Source organism: Sitodiplosis mosellana, unplaced genomic scaffold, assembly GCF_009176505.1.
Source record: "Sitodiplosis mosellana isolate CC-2019 unplaced genomic scaffold, AAFC_SMos_1.0 Smas_scaffold_13, whole genome shotgun sequence".
In the NCBI taxonomy this organism is placed as follows: Eukaryota; Metazoa; Arthropoda; class Insecta; order Diptera; family Cecidomyiidae; genus Sitodiplosis; species Sitodiplosis mosellana.
In genome coordinates, this window is record NW_022595255.1 from 744,675 (window position 1) to 767,566 (window position 22,892).

The window sequence follows — 22,892 nt, forward strand, 5'->3', positions numbered from 1 at the left end:
TTTTTATTTCAAATCTTGTTTTTCTTTGTCGATTTTAATCTGATAAGATAAGCGGAGAAAGTTCAAGGTGAATGCTGATAATTTTCTGACTAGATTGCCATTTGAATCGCAGTGCTTGAGGCAAAGAAATTGTTAGTTTTTTTGAAAAAGGTGAATTTTAAGACTCTCAATTACCTAGGGCCTAGATTCTAGGCGGCCTCTTGCGATCGGCGCCGATTTTAATGAAGCGGTTTGCTGAGTGGAAATTCAAAATGGTATTTGTTGGCCAAAATTGGTACCGATGACGATCGGCCATGATTGGCCGCCCGAAAAATAAAGAGTTCAACATGAATTTAATCGAAGTTTCGATTTTATTTGATAACAAAGAAGTTTGATAAAAAATTGGTTAATTTTCATGCTTATTTATTAAAAAAAAACAAAAATTTCTCAAAGATTCCTCATTATTTTTTTCCGACATTCCAATGTTCATTCAAATCTTTCTTCAAAATCACAGTATAATATTTCAAAAATCGATTGAACTTAAGCTAAAAATACGTTATGTTGCACATAAGGAATGTGTCCACTATCCATGGCTTATTCTAAGTCTCCAGATTCGATCTGTGCCCAATTGATATCCATGAAAAATGTGGTTGCCAAATGCAACTCAGCGCACCATTTTGCTTGTCCAAATTTCTCTAAAAATTCAATTGCATGATGTTTCATCTCTTTCATATCCAAAGATGTTTCTTCGCCAAAGTTTTGCTCAATAGTCTGTAGGATGTTTTGATAGGATGGATCAGCCTTCATAGCCTTTCGTTTACCTGCCGTTGATGTGCGATTCTCGCATAAGTCGCATTGACACTTATTGCCAAAGTTATCACGAAGACGTTCAACGTATTCTTGTCGCTCGACCATTGAATCTGCAGGGAAATTACGGCCAAAATAGGAAACTGTCACCTCTTCGCCCTTTTTAATTGGCCGCATTGTAGTGATAGTTGACCAATTATCCGCCAAATGAAACATTGCATTAGGAGAACACAAGTGATTAAATTGTCTGAATGTCGGGAACAGGTGCAAACTGTCGGCTTGGCCATTTTTGTCGGTGTACTGATGAACACAACCCAGCGATATGATAGCTTCATGTTGCCAAATCAAATGAGTGAGAAATCGCTGTTGCTTCTTCAACACAAACCAATCGGCTGCTTTCGATGCCATGATCGCCTGATATGCAAAGTAAATGAGTGGGTCACGTTTTTCACCTGATGCAATCATACGATCTGGTTTGAGTCTCAAAAACTGCTCATATTTTGATCGGTCATCTGTCATCGACAACGGAAAATCTTGTTGTTTGTCAATACATTTTTCGACAAAGTTCACAAAGTCGTTGGCGCTATTGAATAGGCTCATAGCGTACAACACCGTTCGGATTAGAAACGTTAGCTTGCCATCACTTTCGATCGCAGTAGCCATACCACATTCAGCCGCATGTAGAATACTATTCTGACATTCAGTGTTGCAAAACATCGCCTTTGTACAGTTGCCACAGGGAATCAGATTGTTGCTTCGTGTAAGACAAACGCTGCAGCGCATGTATTGGCCATCGATGGCTGTTGAAACGAGTGACTTTTCCACGAAAATCCGTTTTCCAACGTCAATGTCGGTTTTGGCCGTGATTCGATAGCCCAGCTCCGTATGTCGGTCGAGTTGCAACACGTTTGCAAAGCACGGAAAACTTTTGTTTGGCTCAAAATCCAATGTCGGGACATTAACGGTGCTTTCAATCGACATGCTATTTTCTATGAAATCGGCACAATCTTTTTGGTGCTGTACAATCGATTGTTTAAGCGAGTCTGAACATTCGGACACTTCCAACGCCAACTTGATATCGGTGCAGCAACTGTCAAATTGATCCAATTCGAAAAAAAAAGGCGATCGATTAGCATACGCATGACTGAGCGCCTCCGAACCATTTTCAGCGAAACACAACGCATAATTGTAGGCCATAATGGCATTAGTCCAATTTCGTGCGGCAAATTCAATGTTTCCCTCCTCACGAAGCCTCTCTGATACGGCATCGGATTTCTTCATCGACTTCAATTGATTTTGTATCGCATCGAGGTCGGCCAAATCAGTGCCTAGATCGGCAAAGTAATCCACATACAAGGCTGTTTTTCGATTCGAATCTTTTTTCCACAGCATTTTGATGTTGGCAATTTTGTACTGAAATTTTATGAGATCGAAATGACACATCAATGATAACTGAGGATATAATCCAAGCTAATTCATAATTTTTACTGCGCAAAAGAACACAAAACAATTTCTATACTGTACCTTTTCCGTGGATGACTTAAAACTTCTGGGCAATTTGTGATTTTCCAAATACCAACCAAAATATGCTTCTGAAATGTACCACAAGCTCAACGAACCGTTGTCATTGACTGAGAGTTTCAAACTGCTTGCATAAGTTTAAACTATGACATTTGTGGTGTCAACATTGAAATTGTTGTTGTTATCCTGAACTGATGATTTGTTCAATAAACATTCACAAAGATTCTTCGATACAACATTTCGTTTATTTGGAGTTTATTGATGATTGTTGAAAAAATAAATGCATTTTATGAATGTAAATTGTTCGAATCTTATGCTTTTTGTATGAATAAGAGCATTCTTTTCGTTTTATCTTTGAATAATACAGTTTCATTCGTTATGTTTTCAATGTTCTGACGTTTGAAAATAAGACATATTCATTTTTTTTTTTTATTCAAAAACAACTTAGTCATGATAGTCAATGTAAGTTTAATACTTTCCATGGCCAAAATCTTCCAACATGCATCTACTGTAAGCATTGATAACGTATTCCTTTTCCTTTGACCATGGCTGTTCTCGATGCTGTTGCAGGAAATTGATACATTTTTGCTTCAAAAGAGCCGATGTTCCGCTACCGATGTACTTCTTGTAGCGTATTATGTACAAAAACGATGGATCGTTCGATAGCATTGGGTCAGGTATTGGGTGCTCTTGTGGATCGCATTTGGCACACGTGCAGAAGATATCGTAGGTTTGTCTCAGCATTTCCTTTCGTTGTTCGGTCACATGCTCTTCTGGACAGTAGTCGATGTATAAATGGTCGCCTTGCTTCACGGGTTGATTTGTGATGAAGATCGTTTGATTGCCAATGGTATGTTGCATGAGATTTGGTGTGCAGGAATGTTGAAATAGTGAAGCCACATTTGTCATTGTCGCCAAAATGAATTGATTCTGGTTTGGTTCGAATCCACCGTAAGAATTGCTCAGTAAAACCGTTGCGTGATGACCGACTAGATGCATCAGAAAACTTTGCTCTGTCTTTGTGGTGAACTTTGATTGAATTGTCGACATCGACATCAGCGTTGTGTACGCTTCATAAACGAGCTGTATCGGTGGTTCCTTCGAAGATGGTTTCAAGCCCAAAAATAAGCCGTAATTCGATATTTTGGCATTCTCCTCCATGTCGATGTCTTTTTGCGCTACAGTGGCTCTGACAAACATAATCAGATCACCAATCGTTGAAAATGAAGTAATCGCTTCCAAAATCGAATGAACAACCAATTTTATGTGGCTGGGCATTCGATTGTATGCTTCACCGCATGAGATTTTGTGCACACCGTTGAGCTGCATACATTCGTTGCTACAAAACATGACATCGGTGCAATATTCACAGGGAAACAAGTTTTTGCACATTTTTTGGCAGCCGTAACACAAAGCCGTATCATATCCAACTGCAATAGATGTGAATGCCTTTTCAATTAGAATCGTTTTCCCGATTTCAATGTCCGTGTTTGCCACGATGCTCGTTTCGAGGCCATCGTTCCGGATGGAAATCACATTTGCTAGGCACGGGAATGTGGTGTCGGTGCCGAAACTTAATGTTGGTGTGTTTGGTGTGCCCGATATGGGTTTAGACATGTGTTGCATGCAATTGGACCGGTATTCGTCCAGCTTTGACATCCATGCGGATGGAAAATCAGTGCCCAATGCCAATTCCGTATCGGCCATGCATTCAATGTACATGTTCAAGTTGAAAAAACAAAATCCACGTTTCGCATACAAAACACCCATTTGCGCTGAATTGAATTGAGCAAAGCACAATGCTTGATTGTACATTTCCATGGCTTTGTGAAATTCTCTGTGTTGAAAGTGCACGTTTCCTTGGCTATCGAACATATTGGCAACGGTTTTATTTTTCACGGCATCATTTTGTAGATTCAAGAATTTGTGCTTCCAGTCTTGATTGTTGAGTTGCTGATCCCATTCTTTGAATTGTTCACCATAATCGCTTTCAAAGTCTTCGAAAAAATCAACATATACGTGAGGACCCTTTCGATTTACTTTCGTCCACAATTTATCACACCATGTATCTGTTTCTGCTGAAGATGCCATTTTTTTTGTTCACAGTTCGAAACTAGGTTTCAAATATTTACACACAATCGAAGCGAATGATGGCGATACAAATCACGGTAGCAAATATTTCGTACACTGTCACACTGGCATCAGACGTTCAACGCGTTGTGTTGTATTGTCGCCTGCTTTTCTAAGAATTTTTTTTTCATTGCTCTCTCTTACTCTTTCTCTTTCTCCACACGAACCGATTGAACAGTTATGAGCGTCGATCAGTGCAGCATAATCAAAGAGATGTTTTTTTTGTTGGTTTTAACCAAACAAATAAATGGCGCGCATTCCGACGTTTTGTTGATGGCGACAAATAAACATAGCATCGTTTCGAAATAGAAACGGCTATTTCATCATTTTTATTGTGTATACGAACTTTTCGTGGTTACAATTTACATGTGGCTGGAAAAAAATTAATAAAAACGATCAGATCGTTCATGTGTCTTAATAAATTTCAAACAGAAATTGAATGTTCTTTGGTGAGACTCAACACATACAAAACATAGAGCCAAATCGTGTGCAAGTGTTTCTCTCCAAATCGTCGAATGGTTGATGCGGCGACAATAGCGCTGTGCAAAATTCAGTGTGCAAATTATGAAACGTCAACATTGAGAGACGCCAACCGATTCGCAACGCTAAAACAGTGTTTTATTGCAACATAGTGTGCGCGATTTTGTACACAGACTGTGAAAGAGAACTGACGCGAAAAATGTTCAATTGAAATGGTTCAAGTTATCGTTTGATTTTTCTTGCTTTTTTCATCGACATAAAAACACTTTTGGTTGTGAAATAATCACGTGAATTGGAATATCAAACATTTTCTAAAGTATGTGCTCTTAAAGATCGATAGTTTCGTGCAAATAGAGAAAAATCAAATCCGATTGCGAATAGTTGTGAAATCGAAAGAGAGATTGAACAAACGGATTATATCGTAGTTTTGTGCCTGAGACAAAGAGTTCAGCGGACTAAGGAAATCTGGATTCATGCGAAATAGACTTTTTTTAGGCCAGGTGAGTTTCGTAAAAATAGACAAATACAATCCAATTGATTTATGCTGTGAATACAAAATCGATTGTGATGGTGCCATAACCTCTTCACAGTTTGAAAGTGAATATATAAATTGGAATGTATTTTTGCCACTGCAAAGAATCACGAGTTGCTATTGAAAATAAAATATCGAAATGAGAATCAGACTAACGGAATTCATATGCCCATACGGGTGGTGTACATATCATGGTGGCTTTGCGGCATCCAACCTATTCATACAAAGACATTTCAACGACGCTGCATTGGAAAATCGCTTCCAATGCTATTCTCAGTTGAAAAAAAAAAGATTCTTTTGGTGCGAATGATCCGTTATGAACGTCGTTCGACCAAAAAGTCATTAAAATGGGGATTTGCAGTAAATTTTAGTAAATTTCAGAGCGTATGAATATGTTTCATTGACACCACAAGCAGTCCTTGCTCTCATTTGCTATGATCACTGCGATAGACTTGTTCCAATGATTGGTTTTGCGTTGACTTTGTCCAATCACAACTGAAGCATGAAATGCAATGAAATGTCACATCGTGTGCACTGAACGAAGACATCATTCAGTTCAAGGAAGAGTTAATCAGGAAGATTCTGTTTTCAAACATGCCAAAATCAACGTTTTTCCCATGCTTGGACGTATATGTTCAAAATGTGTGTAGCAATTCTCAATAACTAATGAAACAATCTTAATTTTCAGAGCCTTATGTCCAGCGCCTTCACTCAATTGACCAATAATCCTCATTGACATACATTTGACAAACTCATCCACAATGGATGACCCAAGGTACGACTCAACGAGCGATGATGACTTGGATTCAGATCCAAATTTGGAGGTATATTTTTCTTCAAATAAAACAAAGTGGTAAATCGATAACTAATCATGCTATTTCCATACAGGAAGATTCACTCATTCATCACGTCGTCTTGCCACGAGTACTCCCAAACAAAACTTCAGAGAATTTACATGAGACGGAACTGGAACTGATAGATCAGTTTGTGAAAATTGCTAAAGACTTTAAAGAATGGATACCGCCAAAAACACTAGAGCTGTTATTGGCATTGCAAAGTTATCACCATGGATGCAAACCGCTTACCGTTTGGATGGACATCAACAAACTGGGCCCCGGTGATAATTTTGCCATGTTTATACGTCGTCAGCACTGTGCCATCATGATTCATGTGCCGCCGGATGAAATACCGAACGATGTACAAAATGTGATTGTAGCTGCATTCCCGGGAAGATTGCATTCCAGCGAAATCTACCACCGTGAGAGTGACATTGAGGTAATTTTCGTTCATCCAAAATGATAAATGTTTAAAAATATATTTTTACGGAATTAATCAACACATTTAATTTAATTCATTCGTAGTTCAACTACCCGCAACCAGCGGTCAAAGTGAAATTCTCGCAAATGCTACGATCGCCCGTATTCTCCAATCAGCTGTGTGTTTTGAATGAAAAGTTGCCGGCTGGACACAAACATTTGGATTGTGTGTCGAAATGGCTGATAACACTTCTGATGGATGAACAGTCTACAGCAGCAGAGTTTCCAGTCATCACAAAGAAGATTCGGGACGAAGTGTGGGGCAACAGTGAAGTCTTTTTCCGTCGCTCAAGTTTCTACATGAGCGTCAAGGCAATGCTGCAGCACAGTCTTGCATTTCAACTGGGTGCCGGTCGCTGTAAATCGGTCTACAAAATGTTCATGTTGAAATTTTTGATTGCTGCATACATGAGTCCAAACAATAAATTCAACATTGATTTGCTGTCGCAGGTGATGGCCAAATTGGCGCGACGCATCGAAAAGCTATCAGATATGAGGATCACAGATGACATGACCTCTTTGTATAACAGCACAATTGACGAGGCGAAAAAAACAATCAAAATGATTCGCAAAAAAATCGATGCTCCAATCAATAAAATGCACGAAAAAAACGCCAAGCTACCTGTTTTGACCGGACTGAATTTTGAGGAAGATATTTCCTACAAAATGCCAAAGTTGGAAAAGTATTTGGAAGAAAGAAAGAAAACTTTGCTACAAATTGACGATGGTTTCAAACCTCCCAAATACATCACGTATGATCGGTACTTCAAATCAGAAATGCCCAGTGTTGATTGTCTTGAGAGCATAAATAAAGTAAAGCGTGAGATCGATCACCGCATATTTTGGATTGATTTTGAGCGAATCATTTTATATCAAGCGAAAATTGGTGACGATCATTGGAACGCTGAGGACTTACGTTCATGGTCGTTTGCATATGCAAATTTTGCAGAAATCAAATACAAAAACAATCAACTGTTCATCAGCCGAATGCTGTTGGTTCGCTTGAAAATCATTGCAATGTTGGATGCTCAGGCAACGAAAGAGTGTCCAATGCTTCTGAAACATCGAATTGGACTCAAATCACAGATGATCGACTATTTGTTGTTACCACAAAGCACGGACATGCGCATCGCCCTTGAAATTGAATCGTATCTGCGCGATCGCAACCAAAATGCTGACGATCCGAGTTTGATTGAGGAAAAGGAAATTTCCGAATCTTCATTTTCGGTCAAATTTGCTAAGGAAAGCGCACAAATGCAACAAATTCGTGACGCTATTTTGGCCAAAGACAACGACAAAAAGGACCGGAAGATAAAAAAATGGAATGAAGAATGTGACAAGGCCAATGAACTGAAACGCCAAGCAGAGCGCTTGGACCACGAAAACGACTCCCATTGGGCTTCTACCTATAAGGATACCCATTCGAAAACATGTAAGAAATGTGCATTGAAACGAGAAGCCAAAGAGGTTTGTGTTAAGCCACATGAACACCTTTTGCCCAGTAATGAAACAGATCAATATGCGATTGTGTTTGAGTTGAAAATTCCCGATGTCATCGCCTGTTTGAGAGACGTACTCTATGGATTTGCTGAATTTTGCTTTGGTGAGCCCAAGTTGTTGAAAATCAAAGGCAGTTGGACCGAGTCTAAGCTTTCGGAATACAATAGCTCAAAAAGTGAACACGTCAAACTTGGTTACACCGTAAAGCAAAATACGGATGGTGTCTCTGTCGTGGATAATAGTTTGAGAAAAGTCCTGCTTAAAAACATATCCGACTGTCGATTTCATGCCAAACATAGGACAATGCCCTCATTTTCAACGATCCGTTTGATCAAAAACGCATGTACGCTTCAGGCGCAAGACGAATATGTTGGCCACCAATGGGCACTGCATAGCACTGAACACACCGAGAACCAAGTCTTATCGAGCCAATCAAAATGCGGAACCGATATGACGCTGTCCGAGTATAAGAATTTTGGGACGCTTCGCTCCGATGGCAATCGATTACAAATCAGAAAGTTGTATGCTCTGATCGCAACCGAAGCACTTTCATTCGAGAAGGAGGCCGTTCTAGCGTTAGTGATGCAGACACTGTGGGAATGCGAGGTGAGCGGTGAAGGTGGTTTTATTCGCGAATCACACATCGATTTTAGTGATACTAAATTTTGCGACGCGATGATCAATTTGTTGGCAAACGTCCTTGAGCAACAGACCAACAACTGGATGCACCCATTCAAACTGTTCACAGTAACATTGATCGCCGTCCGCGCTTTCGAAATCAACGACACCGTAGCATTGGTCGGTAAAATTGTGAAGCTTTTGAGCAGTGTACGAGAAATTGCTTTAGAATGGATTGACACAATTGAAAAGAAAATCCGAGATATGGCAAACCCCGACGAAAACACCGAACGAAACTTGCGTTTGAAACTGATATACATTGCAATCATTGGCGGCTTAACGTTTTTCATTCATCCAGAGCACAAATACTACCGCAATATTTTTGCAAATAACACGGAAAGCAGAATGGCAGTGGCATCCTGGTTGCGTTTTGTTATCAGCTTGAAAAACAACATACGCATGTATTCAAGCGATGAAGAGAAATTGCCAGCCAATTTGCGCATGTTTCTTCGATTGATGGAAAGTGTGGGCGTGTCGATGGAAGAAAAAGTGACAGATGTGATCGAAAGAGATGCTGACTTTATATTCCGATTGGTCCGCAAGCAATGGCCACGTTCGGAATACGCAGTATTCAATCAAATTTACTTTGATCACGAATTCCCGCAGATCCTAGTTGTGAAAGCCACGGTGGACTCGACTGTTCAGACTGTATCTATTGACATCATCACTGGTGATTTTTTGGTCGATAGCTTGCCTTTATCACGTCTTCCCAGCGAAGTAATGCACAGCAACATTTACCGATGGTTCTTTGAAGACGTCGTATTTGAAGTGCAACCGGATGCACAGCACAATTTCTCCACCGTACAAAAGTACAATGATTGCAGCTATGAATTTAAAATGATGGGTGACAACAACAGCATCATCATCATCGAGAGAAAAGTCAACGTGTTCGAAAAGGAGCTCATTGATGAAAGTGTCTTATTCAGTGACGATTTTCCACACGATCTTGTCAAGAATTACAGTCACTGGTGGGATAAAAACGAGAACTTCATCGAATTTCGTCGAAGAACGTTTGGAAAGAAACACTTTTCAAAAGAAACCACCGTTGATTATCGATTGAACCTGAATAATAAACATCTGATTCATGAACAAACGCTACGTCCAATGCTAGATATAAAGAGCAACAGCTATAAAAATATCACTAAGCAACTGCAACGTTTGGAACATCCAAAACACATTCATGTGCTATTTTTTGAAGAGACTGAAGAAGCCAAAGTCGAATTATTGCGCATGAATTTACGTTTCACCGTCAAATGTCCGAAGAAATCAAAGAAACATTGTGATTTGATATCGAATGAATTCAATGGGATGCGTGTGATTCGCGAGCAGAAAATCGACACATTGTGCGGGTTTCGAAACGGTTTGGTCTTGGAAAGCATCAAAGATGACAAGAAAATCATACTCATTCCAAATGGATCAATCCACACCAAGAACGCAAATATGTTCGCCGATGTATGGATTAATACGAGCAATGAATTACGAAGCCCCCCATTTTATCAATATCAAGTGGATAAATTTTGTTGCCAGCTAAAATCAAGCAATGAAACTCATGCCTCCTGGTTCTATCTGGCGTACCTACATGCTATCACATCATACGGTGAGATTGAGCCATTCACCAAAATGTCGGGTACTGAACGTGCTATACAAATACTTCAGTCCGCCTTCGCTTGGTCCTCGTTACCTTATGATCCCGAAGCAATAAGAATCCTGAAAGATATTGCCGCTTTGACGCCACTCAGGAATCTTGATGATTTAGATATACAGTCTGTTACATGGCCCAGAGGTATTCCCACACATGCCGCACAAGACTGCTTCATTTATATTGCGAAGAAATTGCTGGATGATAGCCAACGACTAGGTGATCTGCATGGCGTAAATTCGGGCAAACATATCGATCTCAAAACAGATATGAAGATGAACGAGCGTGACCATCGACGTTGCCAGCAATTGAACCCAAATCTGAATGTTTCAAACACATTTATCAAACACAAAGACTTGAAAACCGCACCACTCCAAAAGCGATTCACATTTTCAGATGATACGCGAACCGTGTGCATTTTGTACCACAAGCAAAAATTCAAGGTACCAACAAATCTGAATTTGAAACAATTTCTCACTGATAAAACAACAGAAAAGACGTTGGGTGGACTTGAACATAGCGAACGCCTAAAAGAGCTGTTAAACCATTCGGTGCACGAAGATTTTCGCGATTTATGGATTTCATTATATGATGCTGCTGTTCGGCGAAAACTCACTTCGGATCAATTTGCAATGATTCTCAGCTTTTTTGCGCACCGTGAAGAGAATATCAAACCGATTTTAGCATTGCAAGCAGTTGTCGTGAAACCAAACGAATTTCAGCATATAAATCCGCCGGCGAACAGTTCATTTGACATGTCCGCTGGAAATTTTACTGCAAATGCTGTGAGCACTTTATTGAAGCGACGATTCAAGCAACATATACGCGACCCAGCCCTAATTACAATCATTGATGATATAACGGCATCAGTAAAAAGCTACTGGAAAGCAAGACCGTGCGAATCGTTCAATTTTACTCAACGATGGACATACAAAGACATTGACTTTGCCGCTGCCAACGTTGCTGTAAATGAAAAGCTAAAAACATGGTATGCACTCTATGAACTGAATACTTTCATCAGACGAGTTGAAGCCCGACTGCAATCACTGACTGGCCTTAATTCAATAAGAGTGCCGCAGTGTTTGTCGCAACCGCCAAAAGCAAAGAAATGGAGCAAATTTTTGATCGATATCGAAGCAAAAATACGCAAAAATATTGCGAATTCCGATGTATTGCGACAACATATCGAAGAGGCCAAAGACGTATGGCAAATGAATACAACTGAATCACTTCGATCGGCGCATGATTGGTGGAAAATTTACAAGAAAGTTTGTGATTCAGCCCAAACCTCTCACTTGATTCAAGCTGGCATATTTCCAAGGATTGCACCAAGTTTGCTTCTGCCGAAAATCACCGACGCAAATATTGACTCGGACTTGAGATGTTTGATTGGTGCATTTGCGATAGAAATAACCCGAGAGCAGCGCGAGAGCCGCATTCAGGCTTACTCACGACGATCAGATCAGCAAGCAGCACTAGATCGTGAAGAGAAGAATGAACCGCACACAAATTGGTCACCATACGATTATCCCGAGTGGCTGTTATTTGAAATTGAGCAAAACGTAACGATCCGTCGCATCCAAATTGAAATTGCCAAGCGGATGATTGAGCCGCCGGAAATTGCCAGCAAACAAAAGCATTCCGTGATGCAATTGAACATGGGCGAAGGCAAAACGGCGGTGATTGTACCAATCTTAGCGGCTCGGTTGGCTGATGGAACTCAGGCTTGCCAAATCATTGTGCTGAAATCACTTTTCGCAAGAAATCTCAAGTCATTGCGTCAATACTTGGGTGGAATGCTGGATCGACGAATGTACGTCTTCCCATGTCGACGAGATATGCCAATCGAAAGTCATGCACACGACATTATGGATATTTATGAAGAATGCAAACGGGAAAAGGGTATGGTTTTACATTGTGTTATACATTTTATTCTGATATAGTATTTAAATGATTTGTGTTTTTCCCTTTTTTTTGACAGGTGTAATTCTCACGCTGCCAGAGTATCGTTTGTCATTCCAGCTCAAGATCTATGAATCGATTGCATCGCAGCTCAAAACGGGTGAGAATCGAAATTTCACAATAGCCAAACAACTACTGGATTTGCACAAATGGACGAATACGAATGTGCGAAGCATATTGGATGAATCCGATGCCATATTGAACGCAAAGTATCAACTGATCTATACGGTGGGCAATCAAAAGCAGCCGGATGGTGATTCACACCGGTGGTTAGTGGCACAAGCACTGCTGAAACGCGTCCCAATCCACATGCATCGACTGTACACAGAATACGGAAAGGAAAAGGTCGAGTTTGGGCACAATCATGACGGCAATTGTCGGACAGATATATTTACCCCATGTCGCATTCTCGATGATAGCGTCTATGACGCTCTGAAAGATGCGCTGATCGACGACTTCTTCGCCGGCCGAATTGACATTGATTTTCCTGGTATCGATGACGCAAAGAAACCGAGCCTGAAATATTTGCTGAGCAATAAAGCAATTGACCGAAGTACATTGAGAACGATCGAAGTCTTTTCCGAGGAAAAACAAAACATCATTCTTATTTTAAGTGGTCTCTTGCGATTCGAAGTGCTGAAATTAGCATTAACCAAACGATGGCGCGTTAACTACGGAGTTGATGTCAAAGGTCAACGCAAAATGGCCATACCATTCAAAGCGAAAGATGTAATTTTCGTTTTTCATTTATTCATTCTTTCGAATGGGATGAGGCCAAACTCTATTTTGTATTCAATTTTAGGTAGCAGCAGAAATGACCGAGTTTGGACATCCAGATGTTGCCGTATGCTTAACACAAATGAGCTACTATTACTCAGGTTCGTTTCGTTATATCACACACATACCCACAAGTGTTCAAATCAACTTAACACATTTTCTTTTCGCATTCCAGGATTATCGGATGCTCAGCTGTATCAGGTAATATATTGAATTTGAAATGAATCAAAAACGCAATGACGTCTTCGGCCCAAGCACAGAACAAACCTCAAGAGCCTACTTCGTATGGAGCGGATATTGTTCAAAAGAGTAACTCTTTGTGTGTTTTGAACGAGAAATTTTACGTTCAATATGTAAAGGATGCTTCATTCAAGCTGTGCTCGTGTAGAAGACGTCTTTATCATTCATTAATTCCTCATCAAATCTGTGCAATTTAATCGTTTACATGTATTTCAACATTCCATCAGGTGTTCAACATTTTGGAGAATTCACCAGATAAAGCCGACATTTATGCAAAGTGGATCAAGAGCATTCCAAATGACCGACTTGTGCCGTCGATTGAATCGTACAGTGGCGTTAACTTGGATGATCCAGATCAACGTGATGGTCTACTGTTCCCGTTGTTCCAATACAATATGAATGTGATCGATTTTTGGCTTTCGAACGTAGTCTATCTACAAGAGCTGAAAATCTTTGAGAAGAAGCTCATGTGCACAGCCTGGGATCTGTGCAGTGATAGTCTCGAGCATCGAGTCACCGGATTCAGTGGAACCAACGATACGAAAAACATTCTTCCCATTACGATTGCACAGGTAATTCACACATTTTCGAAAGGCACAAAATCAGTTTGGCATCAAATATTAAAGTTGGTGGTTGTGGTGATTTTAATTTATGGTTTAAACGAGAGTCCATCGTTTCATGACAATCGCCATATCAGAAGAAATCAAATGACCATCTCGTACTTAATTGGTTTTGTTTCAGAACGATCTGGCCGAGCTCGAGAATACCAACGCAGAAATGCGACAAATTCTTATGGACCCAAGGAACATGGTGTATCAAAATCCTGCCAAGATGAGAAAAGCCCACCAAATTCTTCAGGAACTCGTGAGTCACGACATTTCCGTGCTTCTAGATTCAGGCGCTCTGATGCTCGAACTGAACAACAAAGAAGTGGCTGTTGAATGGCTAAAGCTGGCTTTGAATCGCAACGCAGCTGTGTATTTTGACGAGACTGACACACTGCAAACGATTGACCGTAACGGCATCGTGATCGAATTTGATTACTCCGTTTATCGCGAAGACCTATCGGATTGCGTGGTGTTTTTGGATGATGTTCACACTCGCGGCACCGATCTCAAATTTCCAGCGGATTGGATGGCTTGTGTAACATTGTCGGGCGATATAACACGCGATAAAACGGTGCAAGCATGCATGCGAATGCGTCAATTAAAAACAACACAATCGATTATGTTCTGGGCTTCAAATGAAGCCGATATTCGCTTAAGAAAGCTATCTTCACAGCGCCGAGTCGAAAGCAGACACGTAATGGAGTTCATTGAAAACAACAGCCGTCTCTTCGAAACAACCAACATGGCACACTGGACCGCTGGCGCCGTGAACTACACAAAGAAATTGATTGGACACAAAATGTATGACAACTTCATGGAACATACGATCGATGCAAATGCCATGGAAGTTGACACCGACGATAAACATCCCTTGGAGAAGCTATACGAAAACTGCGTTGATGATGACTATGTAAAACTGAAGACAATTTACGGCGAGAAGGAAGAAGTCCTGCTGAGACGTATCGTATGGGACAAATTTGGCGATCTAGCTTTTTCGTGCAGTGAAGAATCACCTATTAGTGAATTCACCAAAGACATGCAAAATGGTATAAACGCAAAGTTGCTGAAGCTAGCGCCGAAAATGAAGAGATTCATACATACGCTCGACGATGAACAAGAAAAAGAATTGGAACAAGAAATTGAAGAGCAAATGCAAATCGAACGGCCAAGATGTGCCCAGGCATTAAAACCACATTTCGACGATCGATTGGAACAATTGGTGCTTGAAGGTGCTGGCATTGGTAGCACATTTGATGATATGAAAGCCGATGGTGCATTACTTTCTATCGTAGCGAGTCTCTCAAACACGCAGATGTTTGAGTTTTGTGAAAACAACGATGATGCATGGGCCAGTCACTTGTTGGTCACCAAAGACTTCACAATGGTGATTGAAAACGAATCGCAGGCATGTAACGATTTTCTGCGGCCAGTTTGCTGGGTTGCGTGCATAAAAAATGCGGGCACCAAAGATGTGTTGATTCTTTTGAGCTCGTTCGAGTGTAATCAACTGATCCCAGCTTTTCGCAAGAGTGAAAATGCAACACTTTTCATGTACCGCGCCAGATTGAGTAATTTGCACAGCAATTTGATTCGTGAACCTGGACTACAAGTTACCGGAATGACAACAACTAGCTCCATTTCCGTTGAAGATGAGGTTCAAATTGGCGTGTACTCTGGTATGATGTACTTTGCTGATGAAGAAGAGCAACATGCATATTGTGAATTCCTCGGACTGATCCCACGTCCTTGGACACATGAACAAACCATCGCATTCGAAGATGGAAACATTGATGAGAGTGGATATGTACCGATCAGAAAGCGCAATTACCCCGAAGCGATCTCGCAGTGTGTCAGCCAATGCAAATTCAAAAGCAACCCAACAGACTTGGCTATTAAATTGATCAAAGCTCATCATCAAAAGTTGCCCAAGGACTCACATGTTGCCTCAATTTTGAATCGTGGCATAAAATCATTCAGAGAAAACGACGCCATGGACACTGAATGATCGATGAAACGACGATAAGGCCAGAGCCGAACAATTAATCGTAAATACACAAACAATGATGAGGCTAGAGCCTGTCACAATATATGATTAACCATATTTCTATACTTTATTTAATATTAAACAATAACAATCGAGTTAAGTAATTAAAATGTAACAGTGTTACATTGTAACGCAATCGTTTTTTTTTTCATATTTTGACATTAAAAATATATCATTCTATATTGTTAAATTGTTTCGTTTTTCATTTGAAACATTCCTTTTGCCAAGATTAGATACAAAAAGCTACAAAAGAGTAAGGTAAAACAAAATAACTTTCGATTGATTGAAGGAACATGATATGATTCATTATGCTTTGAAAGAATTTGGAGAAAATGGAAGTATTTAAATTGGTAAAAACCGCTTAGAAATGTTGATAGTTACGTATAGAAAAAAACAATAATCTACCTGCCTGATAAATTCAATAGCATGATTGATTCAAGAAGAAAATATTTTGATTCAACAGTAAATGGTTAAATTATTTTTAAAAAAAATTTCAGTCGACGGGTTTGTAATGAATAGAATAGTTATTAGACTTTCTTCACCATTGAAAACATGCATGACTCGTCAATTATTATGATTAAGTATCCTATTTGTACAATTTTTGAGGTAATCTATTTTCTGTTGAAAACTGAGAAGAACTCTCACTCACTGTTGTCTATTTTGCGAATGTTAATCAAGTCATTATCACTTAATTTAAACTTAAGAATTCATGCTAGAGCGTTAGAGGTATCCGGATAAAACGCAGAAAATAAAAACGCAGAAACGACAAAACGCAGAAAAAAAACGCAGAAAAAAAAACACAGAAAGACAAAACGCAGAAAAAAAAACGCAGAAAGACAAAACACAGAAAAAAAACGCAGAAATAAAACGCAGAAAAAAACGCAGAAAAAAACACAGAAAGACAAAACACAGAAAAAAAAAACGCAGAAAAGACAAAACACAGAAAAATGAAAAATTTGATTTTTGACTAAAATATTGGGTAAATGAGGGTTCTTTTGGGTTATTTTTCCGAAATAATGGCATTTTATCTTGGCCAAAACCTCGAATAGTGTATTTTTCTGGTACCTCACATACATTACATTTACACTAGCATTTAGGACAACAACAAAGAGAGAGAAAGAAAATAAAAGGACAAATACCATTATTCATAAGACAGTGCAACATCGGTCATCGATGCGGGCATAAGTTTTGAGTATCGCTGCTGAAAGTACTTACCAAAACTAGAAATTCTGCATCATTCGTTTTGCCAACTTGGCTACCTTTTTCATTTTATGGAATTATGTATTTTTGGCTCAAACTGGACTTTGAGCACTTTTTCGACATTTTCACAAGGTTATATCTCGGTGAACCGTAGGGAATATTGTTTTTGTGTCTTGAGCAAAGTTGTAGGTATTGAATGGGAGGAAAAAAATGCTTACCCCAAAAAATGCATCTAGGGCCTCAAAATCGCAAAAGTGCCCATTTTTTACCATTTTTCAACCATAACTCGCAGCGTATCCTATTTTTATACCCTTATTTTTCAGCTAAGAACATCAGATTTAAAATGCCATACCGCTTAAACTAGAATATATCATCTGTCATGGTCTAATCTGCCTCAATGTACACCACAACCTCGAAAAATGGTCCCAAAAATCAAATTTTTCACTCATATACATTGAAAAACATCTTTAAAAATTACTCAAACATTGGTACAGATAATATAAGCTTGAATGTACTGTTTTTTTAATATTTGAGAGGAAACAAATTCATTTTCATGGAAAAAATTTGGTTTTTGGACCAATTTTTGGTGGTTTGGTGAACATTGAGTCATGACAGATATAAATATATATCATGACAGATGATATATTTCAGTTCAAGCGGTATGGCATTTTAAAGCTGATGTTCTTAGCTGAAAAATAAGGCTAATGCCACACGCCTGTGACGTCTGGTTGGGCACTTATGGCTGCTCAAGTGAAGATTAGTGCCAAAGTAGTGCAAAAAGTCGACATGTCATCACTTGGGGAGCCATAACTTTGCAACTGGACATCATAGGTGGATCGTATTGGCCTTATTGTTTAGCTGTGAACATAAGCTTTAATATAGCATACATTAAAAACTGAAATATGGCTGTTATCATGACCAAATATATGATTAAGCTTGTAATACACGTAAAAATTGCACGTAAGTGTGAGCGAGAAAGAATGAGTTTTCGGCGTCCGAGGGAATAGAAACTTCGGAGCTGGTTGAATGATGGCTCAATAAGAAGTCATCAATTTGTATACAATAAGGATTTGGGAGCGACGGACACATTATTTTTGCCGAATTCCGCGGGGAGATACGAGTTTTGACCATGTGTAGATTTTACCATATAAACCAATGTTATTGCAGCCGCGTTCCGAGGTTTTCATACAAACTTCCCATGTAGACGGTCGCAACACAGGCAAAAATCGAAAAAAAAAGTTTAAATTTGTTTTCCGATTCTAATATAGTATTAGTATTATCGGCACATCAAAATTCGCGCTCCTTATCACCTAATTTGCACTCCATAGTCCAGAACCAAATCACAACTAAAACCACCATTAAAATGAATCATCATACCATTGGACTTGAAAGTGTATCGTATATTTTTGCTTCAAATAAAGTGGAACACGATTTCTATACTCTGAAAAAACTGATGTAGGGTTATGTTAAACTGTTTGTGTTGACATTTATTTCACAACAAGAATTCAAGAATATTGTGGTGATTTCTGGCGTACTGCGCTAAAAGCATATATAAACAATGTTATTATATTTGACGATATTTGGATCGATATAAATTATGATGAAAAAGTGGATATTGTTCGTACATAGTTCTTTGTTCTATAAATGCAATCCGATTCAAGTAATTGTTTGTGAACATTTTGATTGTATTATTTAAACTTTGTTGAATATCAAAGCAGAAATCCAGCCAGTTGAAGCGTTGTCATGTCCGAGGGATGGATTGCGATGGAAATGGATTTTAAGTCCGTCTTTCAGCTTCACTTCTGGATTCCATGTTGCACTGTATGAATAACCAGATTGTATTTTACTCACGTGGATTTCATAGATGATATGAGGCTTGATAAAAATGGGTTTGGGCAAAACCATCTTCAGCTGATTGTTATCCCATGTGTTGAATGATCCTTTGTAGAGTATTTTTGGGAAGACGGTTGAATGGAATGTGTTATCTTCGAGTTCAATGACAGCCACATCTGCTTCAAAGCCACCCTTGTAAATGTACCCGTTGAAGTATGTGCTAGCGGACCTTATTTCTCCCAATAAAACTGGTCGATTTGACGAGAATGAAACTATTTCAACACTTTGAACGCCTCTAGATGTGTTGGTTGCTTTTACTCGGTCACATTGCAATACTTTAGCACTATCCCATGTGTATGACCGTGGACTTTGTTGGAATAGTTTCGATTCATATTCAGTGCTTGTTATCTGGAGTATGATGTCTTGGAATTCCTCTGGTGTGAATAGGTCTTTATACGACGTGTGGATTTTAATGAATGCTCCGATCGACATATCCCCAAATCGAATCGATTTGAAACTATTGCCGAGCTGTGCTTTCACGTTTTCCAGTTGATTTTCATCTAGTCCATCTTCTTTGCATGCATTCTTAGCCCATTCCACACAAGCGTTGAATACATCGGTCTCGCTACATGCTAAATTCAAACGTAGAATGTTTCCCAGTGTTTCCTCGTCACATCGACGAAATCCATCCGACGCAAAGATTTCCTTCGATGATTCGCTAATGTTCTTCTCATAGAACTCGATTATTTTCTTATTCTTGAGGAATATGGCCAATTGATAGCCCCAACACATTTTATCCAGAGTCAATTGGCTTTCGACGAATGCGGCACATGCATTAACACAATCAAGAATGTCGTACTTATCGGCCAAACGGGCAACGGTTTCGACGTTCTCAATAGTCAGCGTCACTTTGTCCAAATAGAAGAACTGAAGAAACTCTTTAAACGCTCCAGGAGATGCATCAACAATTTTGACCTCTTTTGATTCAGGCAACGATCCGAAAAACATGGCCTCAAACACAGAGCTCAAGACAGCTAAAATTAATTTATTCGCTGGAATTTTCTGAATTTCGCCATCAACATCAAACACAAAATGAACGTCAGCAAACTTTTCGTTGAGGTACAGCTTTGCAGTTGATTCAGCAGCAGCGTTGTTTTGTAGAATATTGGCCATTTTACTCCGATTTAAATTTAAATTTTTAAACTTCGGTTGAACTGAGCAATTCTTAACGAAAATATTCGGTCACAAATTCTTCTGGGCGAATGATAATTGCTAGTTACACAAACGATCGGAAAACAATGAATGATTAGTAGCGAAAACTATCTGCTATCATGGAGAGTAAAAACATTTGGAATGAATATGTGTTCGTGTGTAGGGTCGAATTTTATTTCGTCGCACTGTTTACAATATGCTCATGCAGCAAAGTGTGAAAGAGATACACTATGAAAACTGCAACAGGTATATACAGACATGAGTATATGAAATGACAGTTTACATTTATGTGTACGGTACGGTACGGTCAGTGTGTGTGTATGTGTTTGTAATTAGGATCCATTTGTCATATTTCGTTTGACAGTTTGGAGAACTTTTTCAGCGCTTCCATTTAAATACGCTTCCATTTGGTTCATATTAAGTATTTTAGAATAAGAACGAAATTACTTTAGCTTGAGAGCCGATTTTCAAATGAATTACATGATTACATCATTCTTCCAGAAGAATTTGCCCTGACTTTCTCTATTTATATCTTTTTTGAAGGTGTTTATGGAAATGATACGATAAAATTAACCAATTTTGGTGTTTTTGATAATACTTTATTGCAAAAAAGAGTGATTTACGGGATGCTACTCTATTCTTCATATCATAAATGCGTTGATTTTAATTATGTTTGTATATGCTGAGATTATTAGTTAACAAATAAATAGATTTTATGCATATCTTCGCGAGCTATGATCAAGTTAATAGATCCGATGATTTTAGCGGGAATTAATCGGCTTTATTCCGTCCACGAAGGCTGTAAAATCGCCGAAACAGTACCTTCCTGGTGATCTGAGCATTCTAAAAAGAAAACGAAGAGAAATGTTTGCGTTTTTTGCTCTGAATAGATCCATATCACATGTCAATCAAATGATTTAGTTACTTTTGGTTAATTTACCTCTTAAAATTAGCATTTTGTTAGGATCCGTGTTAGACTTAATGGTATTAAGTGTAATGACTGTGTTTCGTAATTATCACAGTTTTCCATATCATGTTTTTGTTAGTTTTCAACGGATATTTACTTCTCGTTTGACTGCTTGTCTCGATTCGTAGTCCGCTTTGGCAAGGGCGACTCGTACCCACCACGGTCGATCCGGTATGCCCTTATTCAATGCCCACGCAATCGCAAGTAGTATGTGTTCCACGATTACAAATTCCAAGACGATGAGTTCCTTGGGTCGTGACGAATCACGTAACTCTGGCTGCAAATACAGCAGGCCGCAGTTTGTGATGATGGACATAACAATCATGGCTTCAAATGCAAGTAGCCACGCTCCTGTGTTCTTAGCTCGTTTGGCAAATGGACGGCGGAACACACAGCAGAGCTTATATGCATCGATCCGCATCTCAATGATGTTGTTGATGAGCGCTGCGATAGCCGAGAAAGGCGATATCGATGCGAATAAAACAACGTAACCGAATTGGATGTACATCTCCAAATAATCCTCATAAGTACTGTCGTACTCGAGCAATGAACTCTCGTTTGCATTTTGCTCGATTCGAGGGTCATCCTTTGGCAACTGAACTATATTCAATTCATCATATTCATTTTTCGCTACCTGAAAAAGTCGATGTGTTAGTTGTGTTCATTTGAGTCGTTTTAAATTTCTACACAAACCAATGTTAAACTGTTCATGAGCGAATCTTTCAATCGATATAGCTTTGGCATTATCAATGGTAGCAATGTGCCCGTGAACTTTTGTGCGATCTGGAATCAGACGATCAAAATTGTGTTTAAGTCTTGAATCGAATTGATCGGTTTTGATTTTCTGTATTCCAAATGCCTACCTGGAACACAAGCAATTGTGTCATCAACTGATTACTGATCATTTTCACATCTCCCAACCAAAATGCTATGTAGAACAGCGACAAAAAGTTGTTCACGAACTCCAACAGGATCAATTTGATGACTCTGTCGAAAAATGATCATTTTTTATCCACAGTTTTGATCGAATTTCACAAGAATTACCTGTGCCGTTCATATTGAGCCTGTGTTCGATGGTTCTCTAGATCCGTCAACCAAGTCGCTAGTTTTTCATATAGAATGGAAAACACGATGACAATGATCGATTCTACGATTGATGGCAGGTATAACCAGTATGAATTTGGACCAGCGATTGCCAAGACTTTGTCCTCCATCCAGAATTGGGTGAGTGCAAAAAATGCTGCTGGCAACATGCATATTATGATCACAGGCAATGAAATACAATACATTGTGGCGTATGTCTTCCACATGGGATACTGCGGTTGTCGTTTGCTTGTAACTGGATCTCGTGCAATTTTCCCATAATAACCAATGCGCGGTATATCCAGATTGGTCATTGTGATAGTACCCCATTTGTAGGCCAGGCCTGAACACTTTTGTTTCCATATTTCGAGAAAGAGCTACGGG

The 22,892-nt window shown here is 39.2% G+C and overlaps 5 protein-coding genes across 7 annotated transcripts in view; 1 reads left to right on the top strand and 4 right to left on the bottom strand.

Annotated features, from left to right (window-relative positions):
• Positions 1 to 331: 331 nt before the first annotated feature.
• Positions 332 to 2,469, bottom strand: LOC129567924 (uncharacterized). Its single transcript, XM_055445300.1, has 2 exons — positions 2,311 to 2,469; positions 332 to 2,199 (listed from the first exon to the last, which is right to left on the bottom strand). The coding sequence occupies exon 2, from the start codon at positions 2,176 to 2,178 to the stop codon at positions 574 to 576; it is 1,605 nt and encodes a 534-aa protein (XP_055301275.1). The 5' UTR covers positions 2,179 to 2,199; positions 2,311 to 2,469; the 3' UTR covers positions 332 to 573.
• Positions 2,470 to 2,533: 64 nt separating this feature from the next.
• Positions 2,534 to 4,546, bottom strand: LOC129567923 (SET and MYND domain-containing protein DDB_G0273589-like). Its single transcript, XM_055445299.1, has one exon. It carries the CDS (start codon positions 4,396 to 4,398, stop codon positions 2,776 to 2,778), a length of 1,623 nt encoding a protein of 540 aa, XP_055301274.1. The 5' UTR covers positions 4,399 to 4,546; the 3' UTR covers positions 2,534 to 2,775.
• Positions 4,500 to 16,403, top strand: LOC129567922 (uncharacterized). Its single transcript, XM_055445297.1, has 9 exons — positions 4,500 to 5,417; positions 6,138 to 6,273; positions 6,338 to 6,724; positions 6,811 to 12,484; positions 12,564 to 13,273; positions 13,347 to 13,422; positions 13,497 to 13,522; positions 13,789 to 14,133; positions 14,303 to 16,403. Exons 2-9 carry the CDS (start codon positions 6,211 to 6,213, stop codon positions 16,172 to 16,174), a joined length of 9,153 nt encoding a protein of 3,050 aa, XP_055301272.1. The 5' UTR covers positions 4,500 to 5,417; positions 6,138 to 6,210; the 3' UTR covers positions 16,175 to 16,403.
• A 2,702-nt stretch (positions 16,404 to 19,105) lies between these two features.
• LOC129567904 (BTB/POZ domain-containing protein 6-B-like) lies at positions 19,106 to 20,419 on the bottom strand. The gene has a single exon (XM_055445277.1). It carries the CDS (start codon positions 20,417 to 20,419, stop codon positions 19,106 to 19,108), a length of 1,314 nt encoding a protein of 437 aa, XP_055301252.1.
• Positions 20,420 to 21,035: 616 nt separating this feature from the next.
• Positions 21,036 to 22,892, bottom strand: part of LOC129567910 (anoctamin-10) — a 40,129-nt gene continuing 38,272 nt past the window's right edge. For 2 of the 3 annotated variants that reach the window (XM_055445282.1, XM_055445281.1), the window contains exons 8-12: positions 22,470 to 22,885; positions 22,289 to 22,412; positions 22,119 to 22,208; positions 21,523 to 22,059; positions 21,036 to 21,301 (exon numbers count right to left, since the gene is read on the bottom strand). In XM_055445282.1, the coding sequence (XP_055301257.1) occupies positions 21,230 to 21,301; positions 21,523 to 22,059; positions 22,119 to 22,208; positions 22,289 to 22,412; positions 22,470 to 22,885 (1,239 nt within the window). In that variant the 3' untranslated portion in view covers positions 21,036 to 21,229. Of the gene's footprint in view, positions 21,302 to 21,398; positions 22,060 to 22,118; positions 22,209 to 22,288; positions 22,413 to 22,469; positions 22,886 to 22,892 lie in introns of all 3 variants that reach the window. The other variant, XR_008687893.1, reaches the window with a different exon arrangement.